Source organism: Giraffa tippelskirchi, chromosome 4 (assembly GCF_054371585.1).
Source record: "Giraffa tippelskirchi isolate mGirTip1 chromosome 4, T2T-mGirTip1v1.2.pri, whole genome shotgun sequence".
Lineage (NCBI taxonomy): Eukaryota > Metazoa > Chordata > Mammalia > Artiodactyla > Giraffidae > Giraffa > Giraffa tippelskirchi.
Window position 1 is genome coordinate 59,500,628 of NC_137278.1, and position 19,084 is coordinate 59,519,711.

General features: G+C 45.6%; 1 protein-coding gene across 3 annotated transcripts in view; it reads right to left on the reverse strand.

The window, feature by feature from the left end:
* Positions 1-5,517: 5,517 nt before the first annotated feature.
* Positions 5,518-19,084, reverse strand: part of PAPOLG (poly(A) polymerase gamma) — a 47,190-nt gene continuing 33,623 nt past the window's right edge. For all 3 annotated transcript variants that reach the window (XR_014082869.1, XR_014082868.1, XM_081593099.1), the window contains one exon: positions 5,518-5,736. Coding sequence is in view for 1 of the 3 variants with exons in the window: in XM_081593099.1 (XP_081449225.1) it covers positions 5,703-5,736 (34 nt within the window). In the remaining 2 variants the exon portion in view is untranslated. The remainder of the gene's footprint in view (positions 5,737-19,084) is intronic.

Here is a 19,084-nt window from a genome sequence, read left to right on the forward strand (position 1 = left end):
TTTTAAGAATATGACATTCATCGCTGAAATTCCATTTACAGATCATTCTGGTAAGTCATCTTTCAGGGACCATCGAGAGTATGACTCAGTGGTGTGCTGGAGCAGCTCCCTTCCGCTCGCCAGAGCTGACTGCACACATCTTTCCCCAATTTCACATTCAGTGGCATAGCCTTGGTAGCTTGAAATTGGTCATGGTGGGAGTATTTACACCAGAGAAATTGGTGAACAAATTCAGACTTTTTTTTTTCTTGCAGAGCCCATGTTAAACAGTTACTAGTAGGGTACTAAGCATGAAGCATTTTTCACAGCCCTGGAGAGGTTACCCAATTCACAGAGCAGCATACGTTTTCTTGAAAAGGTTGAATTTATGACAATGTGACATGGTGGCCTTTGGATTCTGCCGGAGAAAGCTGGGGAGAGACACTGCCGACCCACCAGAGGTATGATTTCTGTTACTCATGAAGGTTTCCTGGCAATTGGCTCTCAAGAAACAGAACCTCAGAAGCTCTGTCACCTGAGGGTGATTGAGGTGGTCAGATTGGGACAGTCACATGCTTGCTGACTCCCTCCAGGGTCAGAGACTGTTACCAGGTCCAATAGCCAAATAGAGCGCCCCAGACCTCTGCCCTCCCCTCGGCAGACTACCAGGTGGTTCATGACATAGGTCAGACACAAATTATGCGTGTAATTCAACCCCTTGTTTTCTGTCTGTGCAGTAGTGTGGGGAGGGCTTGATTCAGGTCATGAGTTTCCTGAGAGCAGGGACTGACTTGGTCAGCCTCATGCTCTTCACACTTCTGACCCTGTGCCTGGTACTCAGCGGTCTTTCCCTAGTTGCTGGCTTTTGAATCAATGTCCCCATGAAAGAGAACCCAGAAAGTCTACACAGCTAGATCCCCTGTTCACCCTAGGCCTTCATTGGTCCTTATGCTTGCCTTTCTGGCAGCTTCCCTTTAGCCTGCTGAACTCGGGTTGGGGGAACTCTAAGACACCGTCCCTCATCTCCCGAGACTGGTGGGCTGCCTGCACCGTGCAGTGTTATCCCCAGTTCCTGTCCTCCGAGGTCGTTCCATCAAACCCCCCTCTACTGTGCGTGTCTGCATCGCATGACCCTGGCATAGTGTTAGGCACAAAGTGAAAGTGAAAGTCACTCAGTTGTGTCCGACTCTTTTTTTTTTTTAGCATTTTTAATTAGGACTTTATTTTTTTTTTAATTAGTTTATTTATCTATTTTTTAACTTTACAATATTGTATTTGTTTTGCCATACATTGACATGAATCCACCATGCGTGTACATGTTTTCCCCTTCCGGAACCCCCCTCCCACCTCCCTCCCCATCCCATCCCTCTGGGTCATCCCAGTGCACCAGCCCCAAGCACCCTGTATCATGCGTCGAACCTGGACTGGCGATTCGTTTCACATATGATAATTTACATGCTTCAATGCCATTCTTCCATATCATCCCTGCCCTCGCCCTCTCCCATAGAGCCCATAATACTGTTCTATTTATCTGTGTCTTCGTGTCCGACTCTTATGACCCCACGGACTATACAGTTCATGGAATTCTCCAGGCCAGAATACTGGAGTGGGTAGCCTTTCTCTTCTCCAGGAGATCTTCCCAACCCAGGGATCAAACCCAGGTCTCCTGCATTGTGGGCAGATTTTTACCAGCTGAGTCCAGCCCAAGAATACTGGAGTGGGTAGACTATCCCTTCTCCAGTGGATCTTCCAGACCCAGGAATTGAACTGGGCTCTTCTGCATTGAAGGCGGATTGTTTACCAACTGAGCTATCAGGGAAGCCCAAAGTTAGGCACAAAATCAGTGCCCAATAAATATGAGGGGCTGAAGCTATTGCAAACAACTTAAATTTCAGGAAAGATGGGAGAATGCTGCACTTTACAAGTTCCTTCTCCATGCCAAGTATATGAAGGGCAGCAGAACATGCTACCCCAAAATATGCCACTTTAGCATAAGGATTATTTTGAACTGCAGGCAGTTGAGAAGCGGATATAAGAAAAGCTCTCGTTTGCGCCTTAATTACGTAAAAGTAGGACAGAAGTTCAGAAAGGTGTCCCTTTCCCCCTCTCTACCAGAAGGAACTGAAGTTTATCACCAGAAATACCTCTAGACCCTTACCAGCTCAGAGACGGCACTAGAGGAATCTACCTAACAAACTTTACTAACAAGACTTTGTCTTTCATTGTTTCCTGCTCTGTATTTGCCGTCCCACAATTTGCTGCCGTAGAAATTTAAATTCCTTTTCCTTTTCTTGTCACTTCTCAAAGTGTGTTGTTCTCTTGTTAAGATGTCACAGAGCCCAGCTGTAATCGTCCCTTTGAGTTACCCGTCACTGGTGCTCCCATGTATATGTGCACTGCACAGATTAGTAAACTGTTTGTTTCTTTCTTGTTACTCTGTCTTTTGTCAGCCTAATCTACAGGCTCCAGGTAGAGAACCTAAGAGAGTAGAGGGAAAAAGATTGTTTTCCTTCCCTAATATCATACACTTCCCTGGTTGCTCAGACGGTAAAGAATCTGCCTGCAGTGCAGGAGATCTTCCCATCCTGGGTTTGACCCCTGTGTCCAGAAGATCCCCTGAAGAAGGGAATAGCAACCCACTCCTGTATTCTTGCCCGTGGAATCCCATGGACCGAGAAGCCTGGTGGGATACAGTCAGTGGGGTCGCAAAGAGTTGGACACGACTGAGTGACTAACACACAATATCATATATTCCTTATATTCTTTCTCTCTTTTTAATCCTTACAACAACCCCATGAAGTAAATTCTGTTATTCCCATTTTACAGAGAAGGAACTGAAGATCAGAGGTGTGAAGTAATTTACCCAAAGTCACACAATTCAACTGGAGCTAGTACTCAGGTACAGATATGATTCTCTGCCTTCCACACACAGTGATTTATGGTGGGATGGAACCAGAGTACTCAACTGCAGCAGTGAAAAACTGTTTAGTCTAAAGTGTCTCTTTCTTTGCCTTTTTTCCTTGCCTCCAACATCGGGACCTTCATTCCTAAGGGCCAGTTTGCCTACAGATTGATTCAATTTAAGCTTATGGGACATAGGATCTATTCCTGTTGCATTTCTCACAGTTTTTTCAGGGAAACTTTTGCTACATTTATTCCATTCACTCCAAGCCCTTTAGGTTTATGGAGAAGGAACATGTAACACGATGCTGTTGGAGCCAGTAAATTCCTTCTGCTAAAACTCTTGACTAGTATGTCTTAGAGTGGAATGCCAGGACAACCTGCAGCAGAAATACCTAAGGGGTTGGATAAGGGTCAGTTTCTCAACTCTGCTCCATAGAGTAGGTATCTGTGTGGGAAATCGACATCTTAACCAGGCTTTCAAGGAGCTTTCAAGGACCTGTTTAAAACTTTACGTTATAATTGGCAGAGATAAGCCCACAAATCTCAAGTGTAGGGCTAGAATTATTATAAAGTACGTACATTTTAACCTGAGTAAACCTATGTAGCAATCAGTCAGATCAAGATAGAGGAGGAAGTTTCCCTCTACGTCATCCCAGAGGTAACTGCTATTCTGAATATTACCATGGACTAGTTTTGCCTGTTTTTGAACCTCACAGATCTGGAATCATACTGTTATGCTGTTGTGTCTGTTTTCTTTCATTTACATTGTTTTTGAAATTTATCCATGTTGCTATATGTGCCAGTAGTTTGTTCCTTTTTATTGTTGGTAATATTCCATTGTATGAGTATGTCCTAATTTATTTATCTTTTCTCTTATTAAAGATCACTTAGATTGTTTCCAGTTTAGGTCTGTTATGATTAAGGTTGCTAGGAACATTCTTTTTGTTTTTTTTAGGTGTTTCATTTTTTTAACTTTTTGTTTTATATCGGGGTATAGTCAATTAACAAACAGTGTTGTGATAGCTTCAGGTGAACAATGACGGGACTCAGACATACATATACATGTATTCATTCCCCCCGAAACTCCCTTCCCATCCAGGCTGCCACATAACATTGAGCAGAGTTCCATGTGCTTTACAGTAGGTCCTTGTTGGTTATCCATTTTAAATATAGGTGTCCATCCCAAACTCCCTAATTATCCCTTCCCCCCATCCTCCACCTCAATCCCCCTGCCAAACATCAGTTCGTTCTCTAAGTCTGTGAGTCTATTTCTGTTTTGTAAGTTCATTTATATCATTTCTTTTTAGATTCCACATATAAGGGATGTCATATGATATTTCTCCTTCTGTCTGACTTACTTCACTCAGGATGACAATCTCTAAGTCTATCCATGTTGTTACAGATAGCATTATTTCATTCTTTTTAATGGCTGAGTAATATTCCATTGTATATTTGTACCATGTCTTCTTTATATCCATTCCTCTGCTGAGGACAGTTAGGTGGCTTCGATGTCTTGGCTGTTTTAAAAAGTGCTACAGTGAGCACTGGGGTGCATGTATCTTTTCAGATCATATTTTTCTTTGGATATATGCCCAGGAGTGGGATTGCAGGGTCATGTGGTAGCTCTGTTTTAGTTTTTTAAGGAAGCTCCATACTCTTCTCCAGAATGGTTTTGCCAATCTGCATTCCCACCAACAGTGTAGAAGGATTAGGAGCATTCTTGTACTTAGTCTTTTGATGAACACAGTCACTCATTTCTCTTTTTAGGTAATTGCATAGGAGTGAAATTACTTCAGGCTTAAGGTTTGACTGTGAGAGGCAGATGGGAGTTGGTTTATAACTGGGAGCAAGACGTGCAGCACTGGGCAGGATGTCGGCAATCACCATCGAAAAGGAACAAAGTGCCAGGCTGGGATCTCGGTTGCTGATTCTAGCTCATACGTTCTTTTTTCCTTTTTTAAGATTTTTTTTTTTTAATGTGGACCATTTTTTAAAGTCTTTATTGAATTTGTTACAATGTATTGCTTCTGTTTTATGTTTTGGTTTCTTGACCATGAAGCATGTGGGATCTTAGCTCCCCAACCAGGGCTCGAACCTGCACCCCCTGCATTGGAAGGTGGATTCTTAACCACTGGACTGCCAGGGAAGTCCCCTGCAGCTCTTGTATTCTTAATAGGCAGTACTGCTCCCAGGGTGTTTCTTAGGTGGAGGAGGGCGAGGGGCAAATGTATGTGAAAAAAAATCTTAGATATTACAATGGTTCATGCCCTGAGATATGTTGATATACAGTGTTATCATGGGAAGAAGGGCAATTAGGGAAAAAATTGCCTGACAGGGTTCTTTAAGGGGTGATAATGAAAACAGCTTGGGAAACACTAGTCTAGCTAAATGAATACATTCTCCCCGCTCCAACGTCTGGACTATAAGAGGATTATCACTCTTTTTGTTCCAGGAGGGGAACTTGGGAATAAGTAACAGTACCCAGAGAGGTTCACGGAATAACACAGCTAAGTTCTTTTGGGTGTGTGTTGGGAGGGGCTGGGACTTGTAGGTACAAGGAAGCTAACACTCTGAAAGGACAAGTGAAGAACCAGAGTCCATGAAGATCTTGCTATAATCAACACAGCAGCCAACTGGCCCGTGAGAGGAAAAGTTTATTTTATTAGCACCTCTGCTGAGGGAGGAAGTGATGAATGTCTCCACCAGCCCACTGAGTGTCTTGTAAGATCAGATCTTGCCTGGAGGAAGCTCTGGAACCACAATATAGCCACCACAGTCGAGGCTTCCTCGGCCGCCAGCACCCATTGTTCTCCTTTAGCTCATGCGTGATGTTTCCGCCCCAGCAGGCCTTCCCTGGTGAGCAAATGGAAAGAAAATAAAAAATCTGGAAAGAATGAACGCATCAGAGAGAAAGCAGACACCATGCATCAAGCTGCGATGTTCAGAGCCCCTACAGTAGGCAGGAAGAAGGGGGGCTTGGAGGGAAGGAAGCCCCTGTACTTCTCCTTAACCCATGTTCTCTTTAACCCAGGTTCCTCGGGGCAGGGGGTGCTGCTCACCCCTACTTGCTTCTGAGGGGTGTGTGGGTAGCTGTGAGGAGTTCCCCTGGGGCAGTGTAACTCCTAATCCCAACCCCACTAAACCCCAGCACTGACTTTAGCCCCGAATTATACACAATAGCAGTGTGGTAGGTACAGTGGCCAAAACCACTTGTAACCTATGCGGCCTTAGTGAATTTCCTTCCCTTTCTTAAGCTCTCTGGGCCTCAGTCTCCTTGTCTGCAAGATGAGGGTGGTACTGCTGGCCCCTCCTTCATCGTTGTGAGGGTGAGACTAGTGAACATGTGTCAAGAGCTCAGAATAGAGCTTGGCACAGTTTTCTCTATGAGCAGTGGCCTGAGGATAACTCTCAGTCCTATGAGTGGCTGCACTGTTACTTATGATAACAGATGCCTGTCTTCAAGCTGTATCCACACTAGGGAGGAGACCATCTTCTAATTTCTTATTCAACTGCAAGACTGACAGGCAAGTGTTATTTTAATAATTTTTCCAGCTCCTCTCTAGATTTCAGGCAGGGGTATTGCTGCCCCCTTGGGGCTATCATTTCTTGATTGACTCCTTTTTCCCTCCCCTTTTTTCTCCCACTCAACAGCCAGGTTCCAGAAGAGGAGGTGGAGATAACCACTGTCCGTGGGGGGGTATAGGGGGCGGGGTACGTAGCTAAGAGGAAATTATGATGGAGCCTGATGGCAGCAGCAGATGACTCACGACTTGCTGAGGATTTGGCCCACCAGTGTGAGGTCATGGTACGGACAGGGACTCAAGCCGATGTCTTCTGGGCTAAGAAATAAGAGCTGCTTTCACATGAGGGTTGCTCCCAGCCGAAGTGGTGGTCGTGGGCCCTGTGCACCACATCCTTTTCCTTTCCACGCTCATCACTCGGAATGATGAGCCTGGCTGGTGTAAATGCAGGTTGGATGGGTACATCTGGTTGTTCGCATAGCTTTCAGAGGCCCAGCTTCTTTGTTCTGTGTCCAATTTCCAAAAGATCCTTTGACTTTTCTGGAAGGTTATTCAATGATTTATTCTGAGTATGACAGGCTGAGCTCCCCAGGAAGGAGGCTCTGCAACAGAGGTTTGCCTGCACAAAGTTTCCTGGGGAGTGAACCAACACCTCTAGGGAGAAGTGAGGGAGCAGGATGGATGGAAGGAAAAGTTGAACTTTGATGCTGTCCCAACAGAGGCTTCAGCTGGTGTCATGAGGAGCTCTGGAGTTAGGATGGCCCTTTACAGTTGGAACCCAGGGCAGGCTTTATACCCCCACACTGACCACTGGATACAGGCTTCTCTGGGAAGGCACAGAGAGGCCTTGGGGAAGGCGGCCCTCTATAGACCAGGGCCAGTTCTAAGGATCCTGCCAACACTTCCCGAAGCTGGGTTAAAGAACCCCTCAGCCCGGGGGGAGACCTGGGCAATGCACCTCGGTGTCCAGCACACTACGCATGAGTGGTAGACCTTTCTACCTCTTGTGTGTGTGTTAGTCGCTCACTTGTGTCCAAGTCTTTGCGATCCCATAGACTATGCAGTCCATGGAATTCTCCAGGCCAGAATACTGGAGTGGGTTGACATTTCCTTCTCCAGGTGATCTTACTTACCCAGGGATTGAACCCGGGTCTCCTGAATTGCAGGCAGATTCTTTACCATCTGAACCACCAGGGAAGCCTACCTCTTGCCGCTGTCCAAATCCTTCCCATTTTCTAAGACCTACAGAGTACAATGACTGAGGGTATAGGTCATTGTATAAAGTTCAAGTCCTGTTTCTACTGTTCATTTGGTGATATTTATAGTGTATATTTCAGGTGCTGTTCAATGCACTACAGGTACAAAAGTAGTAACCCCTTCTCTCTGGAGCTTATACTCCTTGTGTGGCAGGGAGACACAGGCAATTTAAAAAAGGAATACACATACACACACGTACACTTAATATCAAATATATATTTGATATACATTGTATAAACTCTATGCATTATATATAATGATCAATGACATGGAGAATGTGAGAAGGGTGTGGGGGTGAAGGAATGTGGGAGAATTGGTTTGTGCAGAGGTCAGGAAGGCTTCCTTCCCTGAGGAGGTGACATTCCAGCTGAGACAGGAGGTGTGGCTGTGCAGAGATCCAGGGAGCCAGGAGTTCAGGTGAAGGGAACAGCTGTGCAAAGGCCCTTCAAAGGGAATGATCAGGGAGCACCAGGAGGCCAAGGTGTTGGGTGGAGTAGGAGAGGAAAATGGAAGAGGTGGGGAGGAAGGGGTTTCAGGAGGAGAGAAACTCAGAAAGGTTTCTAGGCAATATCCACAAAAGGGAAATGTATGGAGACAGAAAGCAGGTTGCCTGGGACTGGAAGAGGGGGGAAGATTGGGGAGTGATGCCTAGGGGCATGCAGTTTCTTTATGAAACGATGGAAATGGTCTAATATCCATTGAGATGGTAACTGCACAACTCTGAGAATGTGCTAAAAGCCACACCATTGTGCACTGTAAGTAGGCAAACTGTATGGTATGTGAATTATATCTGAAAAAGCTATTTTAAAAACAGGAGAAGTGGATCAGGTATGACCTGATGTGCCATCTGAGGGTCTGAGATGGGGCGCCCCTGGAAGGCTTTAGGCGGGAGGGCAGAATAATAGGATTTACATTTGAAGAGAACCTCTCTGCTCTGCTGCTGTGCTGAGAACAGGCTGAAGGGCGCAGGGAGGGAAGCTGAGAGGTGACTAGGAAAGGCAATAATCCAGGTGGCAGGTACTAGAAGTGGAGCGGCAGGGGAGTGGGTGGTCGAATTTAGCCACCTACAGGGGGTGCCCATAGAACTACTGGGGAAAGGTTGTGAAAGAGTGGAGTCACTTTTTTTAGTCCTAACTGGTAGAGTGGAGTGGCCATTTACTAGAATGAAGGCGGCTGTGGGAAAAACACATTTTGGGTGGAATCATGAGTCTGTGACTATGTGTGTTTGAGAGACCTGTGAGAGATGCTAGAGGTGGTGCGCGGCGTGTCTAGAGTCCAGCACAGGCGCACTCTGGGCTGGAGAGGGATTCTGGGAGTTACCAGCATACTGATGGATTTTAGTCTTGAGACTGGTTGAGACCCTAGGGAGGAGTAAAAACACAAGTGATGGCCAAGACTGAACCTTTGAGCTTTAGTTTTCCAAAGTTGGAAGATCTCCCTGGCACAGCTGTTGTGAGTGTTGGCAGGTGTACAATGAGTATAGACAGTGCTCTCTCCCGCCACCTCTTTCATCTCGGAGTTCCTCAGGCACACTTACCGTCTGCTCAGTGTCTTCAGCCTTATTTTATTACTTTATCCAGTTCAGTCCTGAGCGCTGACTCAGCCTCCCTGCTGGGAACACCAGCTACCTAAAGATCCTGGCTTGCACTGCCTACCCTCCAAGGATGTACCTTCCAGTGGAGAAAACAGAAAACCCCATCAACATGATAATGTATGGCAAATTCAAGGCGGTAACAGATGCGCAGCCAGACTGGAGCTTCAGTTCAATCACTCAGTCGTGTCCGACTCTTTGCAACCCCGTGGACCGCAGCTTCCCTGTGGTTGATGGATGGCTTCCCTGTCCATCACCAACTCCCGGAGCCTGCTCAAACACATGTCCATCGAGTCGGTGATGCCATTCAATCATCTCATCCTCTGTCATCCCCTTCTCTTCCTGCCTTCAATCTTTCCCAGCATCAGGATCTTTTCCAATCAGTCAGTTCTTTGCATCAGGTGGCCAAAGTATTGAGGTTTCAGCTTCATTACCAGTCTTTCCAATGAATATTCAGGACAGTTTTCCTTTAGGCTGGAGGTGGGAGGCATTAATTCAGACAGGAGACATTTGTGAGGGTCTCACTAAGGATGCAGAACATGAGCTGGAGCTTAAAAGTTAAAAAAGAATCTATTGGGAAAAGATGGGGGTAGAAGGGAGGGCAACCCAGGTTGACATGAAAAGAACAGAACCACAGGAGTCTTTTTAAAGAGAACAAAGCAAAACAGTGTATTTGTTTGGTTGCATCAGTCTGAATTGTGGCACACAGGATCTTTGTTGTGTCATGTAGATTCTTTCTTTGTGGTGCATGGACTCACTTATCGTGGCCTATGGGTTCCAAAGCGTGCAGTCTCAGTAGTTGCTATGCATGGGCTTAGTTGTTCCTCTCAGTAGTTGCTATGCATGGGCTTAGTTGTTCCATGGCATGTGGGATCTTAGTTCCCAGACCAGGGATGGAACCCACATCCTCTGCATTGCAAGGCAGATTCTTAACCACTGGACCACCAGGGAAGTCCCCACAGGAGTCTTTTGTGGCCGAAGCACTGCATTCATGGTGATGGGATGGAGGAAGCTCAGTCTGGCTTGAGTCAAACTGGAGGTGTTGGCAGAAGGCACTCATTTAACAAACCTGCACTCAAGGGCACACCTTGAGTCATCTGGTCACCCATAACTGCTCCCCTCTGAGCACAGACCTAGGGTCTTTGACTCTTCTCACTCTTAAACCCATTCTCCAGCTCATCAGCTTCATTGAGGCTACCTTCCATTTCCTACCCAGCCAGTTGTGACCTTCTGACCACCACTTGTTTTCCTCTTCTGGTCCATCACTGTAGCCCATCTCTTGCTGGCATCTTCAACTGATCAGCTTCTTTGGCTTTCTACTCCATCATCTTATAAATTCCCAATCCTTGTCATTTCAACAACCTCTTTCTCTTCTATTTCAGAGTGTCAGGGACATATTAAATGTATGTCCTGTTACAGGTCAAATGTAAATCCTATTATTCTGGACAATAATTCCTTAACTGCATTTTGCAGTAGCTTCAACTTTTTTTTTTTTTTAAATCACCCATCTCAATTGGGCTGTTAAGAATATGGGTGCAGTCTTTCATGCATTCTTAGGCAGCTAAATTTCCCATCTTCTACTGTACCTACACCAAAACTTTGTTCTTTTTTTCAACTTGCTCTCAGCACAGAAGATGGGAGGGTTTTAGGCACGTGCTCCCTCAAATGTTTGCCTTCCCTGCATGCAAACATATCTACTTCTTGATATTCACTGCTGCGTTCAAAACTTAGTGGCTTAAATAATAACAAACATTTATTATCATACAGTTTGTGCACTTTGGCTGTGGTTTAGTTGGGTGCCTCTCCTTCAAGGTCTCTCATGAGAGGGCAATCACACTATTGGCTGGTGCTGAAGGACCCTCTTCTGGGTCACTGACATGGACCTTTACATAGGGCTGCCTACATATGGCAGCTGATACCCCCTAAGGGGGAGCAATCCAAGAGACAGCAGTTTAAGAGTGCCCAAGATAGAAGCCACAGTCTTTTTATAACTGAACATCATAAGTGGCTTACCATCACCTCTACTGCATTCTGTTAGAAATGAGCCAGTAAGTCTGGCCCCCACTTAAAGGTAGGGGATTACACAAGGATGTGAGTACCAGGAGGCAGAGATCCCCAGGCACCATCTTAGAAGCCGCCTACTCCCTTCTGCCCTCCTTCTCATATTCCTACTCCCTGCCTGGGCTAGTTCCTTGACATGTGCAGATGTTCCTGACCTCTGGATCCAGCTGTATCAAGTTTCCACAGTTGTTCCATTGATCCATCTCCTCTAACTTGAGGCACTTTCAGGAATCCCTCTTTTAATTTATATTTATCTTTGGCTGTATGTGGGCTTTCTCTAGTTGCAGTGAGTGGGGGCTACTCTTTGTTGTGGGGTGAGGGCTTCTCATTACAGTGGCTTCTCCTGTTGCAGAGCATAGACTCACAGGCTCAGTAGTCATGGTGCATGTGCTTAGTTGTTCCGAGGCATGTGGGATCTTTTTGGACCAGGAATTGAACCATGTCCCCTGAATTGACAGGTGGGTTCTTCACCTCTGGACCACCAGGGAAGTTTCAGGAAGTCTCTTAAATTAAAAATAAACCTTCCCTCCACTTCCATCTATGTATGACCCCTGATTTCTCCCTCTTTCCTCTGTTGCTATTCTTGAGAATGTAACATTTATTCCTTGCATTCAGGTACACCTCCACAGCACTGCTCTATTAAGGTCGTCCTAAATGCCAGATCATGTGGCTACATTTCAATCCCTGTCTTGGTAGACTTGTGCAGGATTTAATGCTATTAGCTCTGCTCTTGAGCATATCTTGCCTTGCTGATTTCACTTTTTCAGCTCCTTCTTTCTTTGTGTCTGCTCAGTCATGACTCTTTGCGACTCCATGGACTGTAGCCCTCCAGGCTCCTCTGCCCATGTGATTTTCCAGACAGGAATACTGGAATGGGTTACCATTTCCTTCTCCAGGCGGTCTTCCCGACCCAGGGATCAAACCCACATCTCTTGGTCTCCTCCATTGGCAGGCAGATTTTTTACCACCATGCCACCTGGGAAGCCCTTCTCTCTTCCCTTACTCCAAGCTCTGAGATTATCCAGGCTCTTGCCCACACTCCTTGGTTTTACTCCCTCTGAAACCCATATTCAGTACTCCCAGCACCTCTGTGTTCTGATAACTGTGGTCAGACCTGTGAATCTTAGTCTTCCAACTCTGAGGTGAAATAATTAACACACCTCTTGACTTTGTTTAAATCAACTTCAGTCTCACAGAAAGTCCCCATTCTACTGTGTTGGCAGGAAATTAAGTCTCCATAAAATTCCCCCCTTCCATCCAGAGTATGCCAATGTTGGCTCCTCCTGGAAGGCCCCTCTAGGCAAAGCCATTCATTGGTCTTTGGTTCTGGCTGATAATTGTTGAGATGTTCCCTGGTCTGGGCCTGTAGTTCCTCAAAGCCAGTGACCTGGCTGCTTGGAGCAAAGGAGTCCTTGATAAAGCTCATGAGTGCTGCTGGGCCTGGGGTCCAGCCTTTTCAATTACACTGATTAACTGCCTTCACTGAGGACTTGTCACCTCTCTGGCAAGTTGACACAGAGCAGCATCCAGACCCCAGTCCTCTGGACCTGCTGACATTTCCCTCTCTTCCCAGTCAGTCAGTTCAGTCACTCAGTCATGTCCAACTCTTTGCAACCCCATAGACTGCAGCACACCAGGCTTCCCTGTCCATCACCAACTCCCAGAGCTTGCTCAAACTCATGTGCATCGAGTCAATGATGAAAGTCCAGTGTCAAATCTCTTCTCTCTTCCCTTATAGCTCTTGAGGTCCAGGCCGCAGTCTGAGGGGTCCTTCCGTGCACTGGTATGCACAGGCTACCAGTGATTGCTCTCTCACCCTGCAAAAACATCTCAGGAAAGGAAACCCTAACAGGTCTGACCACCTGCTTGAAACGCAGAGGAGAGAAAAGTACAACAAACAGAACATACATTAGTCCTGTTGAAATTTTGGAAGTGGTTTCAATAAATAATATCCTTTCCCTCATGAGTTTGTAGGAGAGAGATGGAGATCGAAGACATTCACTTTATTACTGATAACACTGATGGAGGCCATTGCTCTGGGTCTGCCCCAAGTGGCCTGCTCTACAAACCACCCCACTGCAGTCCCCAGAGAACCACTCAGCACGCATGGGGTAGATCTAGAGTGTGGAGCCCCCAGGGCTGCACTGGCTTTGTTCCTTCCCCAACTGACCAATCAGAGAAGTTGTCCTCTCCCTGTGACCCTACTAGAATCCCTGAGGCTAGTTCCCCACTAACAAAATGTCTGTCGAGTTAACCCTACCAGCTGTGCAGTCCAAACCTGCAGCCAAGGCCTCTCTCCTGGGCTCCAGACCAGGACAAGAACACCAGGGAGATTTGGGGGATTCTGTTCCAGACCACTGCAATAAAGTGAGTCCAAACAAGTTTTTTTTAATTTCCCCATGCATATAAAATGTATGTTTATACTCTAGCCTGTTAAGTGTGCAATAGTATTATGTCTTAAAAAAAGGACATACTTTGATTAAAAACTACTTTATTGCTAAAAACTGCTGACCATCATCTGTGCCATCAGTGAGTTGTAATTTTTGTGCCGGTGGAGGGTTTGAAATATTGTGAAAATGACCAAAATATAACAGAGACGGGATGTGAGCAAATGCTGTTGGAAAAATGGTGCTGATGAATTTGCTCAAAGCAGCATTGCCACAAACCTTCAATTTGTTTTTTTTTTTTTACAATATCTGCAAAGTATGATAAAATGAGCTATGTCTGCATTTCCCACTGTCTATTGCACATCTCCATGGGGATGGGCTTGAGGCAGCGCAGATTCAACACTGCCAGGTCTGAATTCATGACCGTCTCACCCCAACACCGCCCCTGTGTTCTGAGAATTGATTAATGACAGAACAATATCTTCCAACCCAAGGGGAAGTGGAAACTATCCTCTATTCTGTCCCTGATCTGGTTTGTCAGCAGAGCCCATCCATTCTACCCCAGAACCCTCTTGAAACCTGTCCCCTTTCTGTGGCTGTGGTTCCTGCTCTCCCCATTTCTTAGCTAGACCAACAGGAAGAACCTCGCCATCTGCCTGCCCACCCTGCCACCCCACCCTCATCCACAGGTAGTAGGACTGCCAACCTTTCTAACCTCTTCTCACACCTTTCCCCAAATGCCTCTAGCACTCCTTCCACAGAGCCCTACTCCACCATTAATTGCCAGAGCCTCCATCCTTCACACGTGTGGTTTCTTCCTCTGCCTTGCTTTTCACCCTCCCAACTCCCCCAGCTGTTTGTCTGCCTGGAAAGCTTCAACTTGTCCTACAACTTTAACCCTAAGGTTATTCTTCCCAGCATCATCCCTGACCAAAGCAGAAGGAGGAGGGGGTCCCTCTGTTGTGTTCCCACACTGCAGCAGAACCAAGATGTCAGACAACCTCCTGCCAGTCTGAGGGGTCCTTCTGTGCAGACACGTTTCATCTTTGTTTGTGACCCAGGTGCCTAAGTCAGTGCCAGGGGGAATGTGGGGGGCCCCATAAACTTTCGTGGAATGAATGTCTTCATGGCTCTTGTCTTCCACTGAGACCATCAACTTAGCCTGACAAGTTGACCTCATCCTTTCTTCCCTCCTTCCCCACCCCTTCACCTGGTGACCTTGGTGAAGCTAATGGGCTCCAGCACACAGGGAATTTAATGGTGCTTTCCCTCTGGGGTTGTCAGCTGGAGGCAGGAAAAGCGGGCGTGCCTGCAGGCGGTGAGTGGGCCCTGATAGAGGAGTGGCTGCTTTGTACATCCTCAGGGCCTCCTGCGGATCAGGCTCAATCGCCTTCACTTCCTGTGCTCAGGGAGATTAGATACTGCCTAATCAACGCCGATGTTTTCTTTTCTTAATATTTGAAACTACCGAACACCAGTTGCCATCCTAGTGGGTGGCTTTCAGAAATCCCCTCCTTTCTGGTGTTTGACTTCTTGTGAGTTTCAAGAAACCAATCTATTTGGAAAGAACCTGCACTTAGCAGTTCTTTGAATTGCCCTGAAGCCCAGGCAGGAAGTGACTTGGGATCTGGGTTAGACAGTCTTGTCTCAGTCCTGGGAGAGGCAGGTGTCAAGAGGTATGTCTGGGGGTGGCTGTGGCCTTGGATCATTCCTGTGGCCACCTCTCCATGCGTGGCAGGTTTCCCAGGTGTAGTCTCACCTGAAATCTGAGGATGCTTGTTTAAGCTGGAGCATGTCTACTGCACATTGGTGGTGTAGCTGCCCTGCTCGGTGCTCCCCGAGTCCTGGAGGGCAGAGACCACCTCATCAGGCATTCTCCTCTTAGCCTAACCTTTTGTAACCTTTAAGCAGACCGAAGAACAAGCCAGTGAAATGCTGTAAGAATTAGTCTCATATGAAAGTGTTAGTTGCTCAGTTGTGTCCAACTCTTTGCAACCCCATGAACTCGAGCCCGCCAGGCTCCTCCATCCCTGGGGATTCTTCAGGCAAGAATACTGGAGTGGGCTGCCATTCCCTTCTCCAAGGGATCTTCCCGACCCAGGGATCCAACCTGGGTCTTTCACGTTGCAGGTAGATTCTTTATACCATCTGAGCCACCAGGGAAGCCCCAAACAGTTACTTTCTCCAAATAACTCTCCCAGAAAGTGTGTTTCGAGCGGCTGGGTGGCAGGGCAAGGACAAGGACCACTTATCTCTCCATCACTGCAGGGGAGGTAGCAACCTAGTCTTTCGGTCTTGCTGGGGAGACAGAGGTGGCTTCTTCCCTGATTCTTCGGATGTGGTTTAGGAGAAGCAGATGCCCATTCGGGGGAAGCACCGTGCGTAGTACGTGATGTGCTGTTGTGTGTAACCTTCTCACGCCTCAGTTACTTATTGAACTTCTCTATGTCCCAGGTGCTTCTGAATCTCTTTTAATCCTCTGAGCAGCTCTTTGAGGTAGGTTCTGTTATCATAACCATCATTTTCAGAAGAGAAAACTGAGGCACAGGGAAATAAAGTAATTTCCACAACTGCTATTAGTTAGGTGGAGCTGCAGTCTGAGTCTAGGCAGTCCGACTGCAGAGTCCCTAAACCAGTGGCCCCAACCCCTGGGTCTGCTGCATGTTAGGACCTGGGCCGCACAGCAAGAGGTGAGTGGTGGGTGAGTGAAGCTTCACCCGAGGCTCCCCATCGTTCCCCATCACTCGCATTACCACCTGGACCACCACCCCTCACCTGCGCTGTGGAAAAATGATCTTCCACGAAACTGGTCCCTGATGCATAAAAGGTTGGGGATTGCTGCTCTAAGCCATTTTTTGATGCTGCTCTGGTGACATAGGTATTGACAGTCTCACTTTACACATTAGGACCTGGAACCCAAGGTCCCACAGGTAGTAGAGGTGGAGCCCACAGCTCTCTGTCCCAAAGTTTAGCACATTCTCTGACTGCATACTCTTCAGGTAGTGGATACACTAGTTTAAAAGGGAACACATTCTACAAGTCTTCTTAAAAAACAACAAAACATCACTTCCTTTCCTATTCCTCAGGCTTGATTTCTGCTCCCTGGGGCCATTTATTTTCGTCTTTAAGACTTTTCTCCTATTATTTATTCCTAGTTATTATTTATGTTTCTATTATTTCTAAATAACGTGCTTACCCTATTCTGGACTTTTTGGTTTTAGATTTTTCTACTTAGTACCACTGAAGATTTCACTCTCTTACACCCTTTTCCTCCCCGCTCCCTCCTCCACCCCTTCTCAGTATACAACTTGGGGCTTGTTCCATGTTCTCTACTTATTATGACTATGTGAATCTTTATAGCTGATCCATGTGATAGATTGTAGGTACATTTCCTGTTTGACTGCCCTGAAATTATGTCACTAAAAAATTATTTGTTCTCAAACCCTGAGAGAAGTGTTAATATCCTCTATGATAAAACGTATCAAGCAAAACTTCACTTTCACTTTTTTTTGGCAAAATTCCTCCTGGATCCCTTTTCTTCCTGCTCTTAGACTGATGGCTAAGGAATCCTACACAGCTCTTATTCTGGGAGGTTAATGGTCTGTGTGTCCATCCTATTTGTAGAACCTGCCAAACTTTGGGAATAGTTTCATATCACAGTTTCCCCATGAGGTTTGAAGGGAAAGTGTTTCAAGTGGGAGAAGACAAAGCACAGGGGGGCTGAGTGTCTGTGGAAGGTACACAGATGTAAGTGGCTGAGCCCGGGCAGGGCTGGGTTTTCCTGAGTCTTGGCCCCAGGCTCCCTGGAGGAGGCCACAGTGTCCCCTGCAGCCTGGCACAACTGACTGCTGCTGACCAAGCTTCCCTCAAAAGTTCCAGACTCCACAGGAAAATGCTGTGGGGCAGGAATTTGATCCACACCTTCATCTAAGTTCTCTTATAAATGGGAGATACAACTGAGTGCTAGCCTGCCAGTTAATAGTTACGCAATTTGGCGCTGATCACATAAACCCTCTAAGCCTCAATTTCCTCATTTGTAAAATAAGGACAACAGTGCTACCTCATTAGGATCATTGTAAAGATTAAGTGTCATAATGTTTTAAGAGGCACATCCCAAGTGCTTAGGAAATGTTAAACATCTAAAATTATGCTCTAGAATTCCGCAGGAGATGGGATACTTTCACTGTTGGATGCCAATTCTCTGGTATCCTTGAATTCCTGCACTATGTTGGGATATTATGTGAAAGCTCTGTGTGTACAATAGAATTTTCTAAATGAGTAACTGATACATCTCACTGGAGTGACTTTTGGTTAGCAAGATATACCTGTCATTCTTCAGTCTATCCCCTAGTCCACCATCCAGAGGTTGATGACACCCCTTGGCCAGCTCAAGTCAACTGACCAATACTAAAATAAAGATCATTTAAATGTTCCAATTTTTGCCCTTTGCTGATTTTCTGGCTTTCACATTTTTTCCCCCTTTAGCTATCAGTTGATGCAAAGATGTTTTGGGGTAACCGTTTTCCTTAGGAGAAAGGCATAGCTATATTTCACCTACTTCTCTTTCATGGTTTATACTATTGGTCTTTCTGGTACTATTTGCTTTAACAGTTTGCATTCTAGAACAGACTGTATAAAGAAAGATGATCCAAATTTGACATGAACTTTTGGGAAGAAAACTTCCAATGTAGTGTATTTCAAATTGTATTAACAGGTCACAACTCAGGAGAGGTAGTGAAATCACCTTAGTGAAATCATAGCTAGCACTTAAAATAGCAACCTGCATCTTGCCACAGTAAGGAAAGCATTTTGTGAAACTTGCTTCAATTATGTACGTGTGTATATACATATATAAATTACACATACATATTCATATACGTAAACATGTGCTGGCTTGCAATATAAAATGTTTTAAACCAAGCATTACAGTTGAAAAAGCTTGAAAAATTTATCTTAATGATCTTCACAGTAAAAAAAGTTGAGAAACATACTTTAATTATTTTCACTAAGTTTTGTTTGCTTCTTAGTTCCTTCATCAGGCCTATTCTAGATAAGCCTCTTCAATTTAAAAAGAAAATTATCAAAAACAAACCAACTAAACAGGACTAACTCATGTTCTTCTTCAGGAATTTTCTGGGCATCCACTACATAAAGATTCTTAGATAGAGGCCCCTACTCTCAACTTGCAACCTCTCAGGGGAAAGCAAGTAGGTAAACAGAAAAATTATGCAAGTTAAATAACTTAAATGTTGAAAAGTAACACAATACAGGGGTAGGATGTGGTCAGGATATCATGGAAGGTTTTATGTGGCCATTAGGCTCAAAATGTTAGTAATCAGAGATTGGCAAGGAAGGGTTTTTAAGGACTAATAAGTAATAAAGTT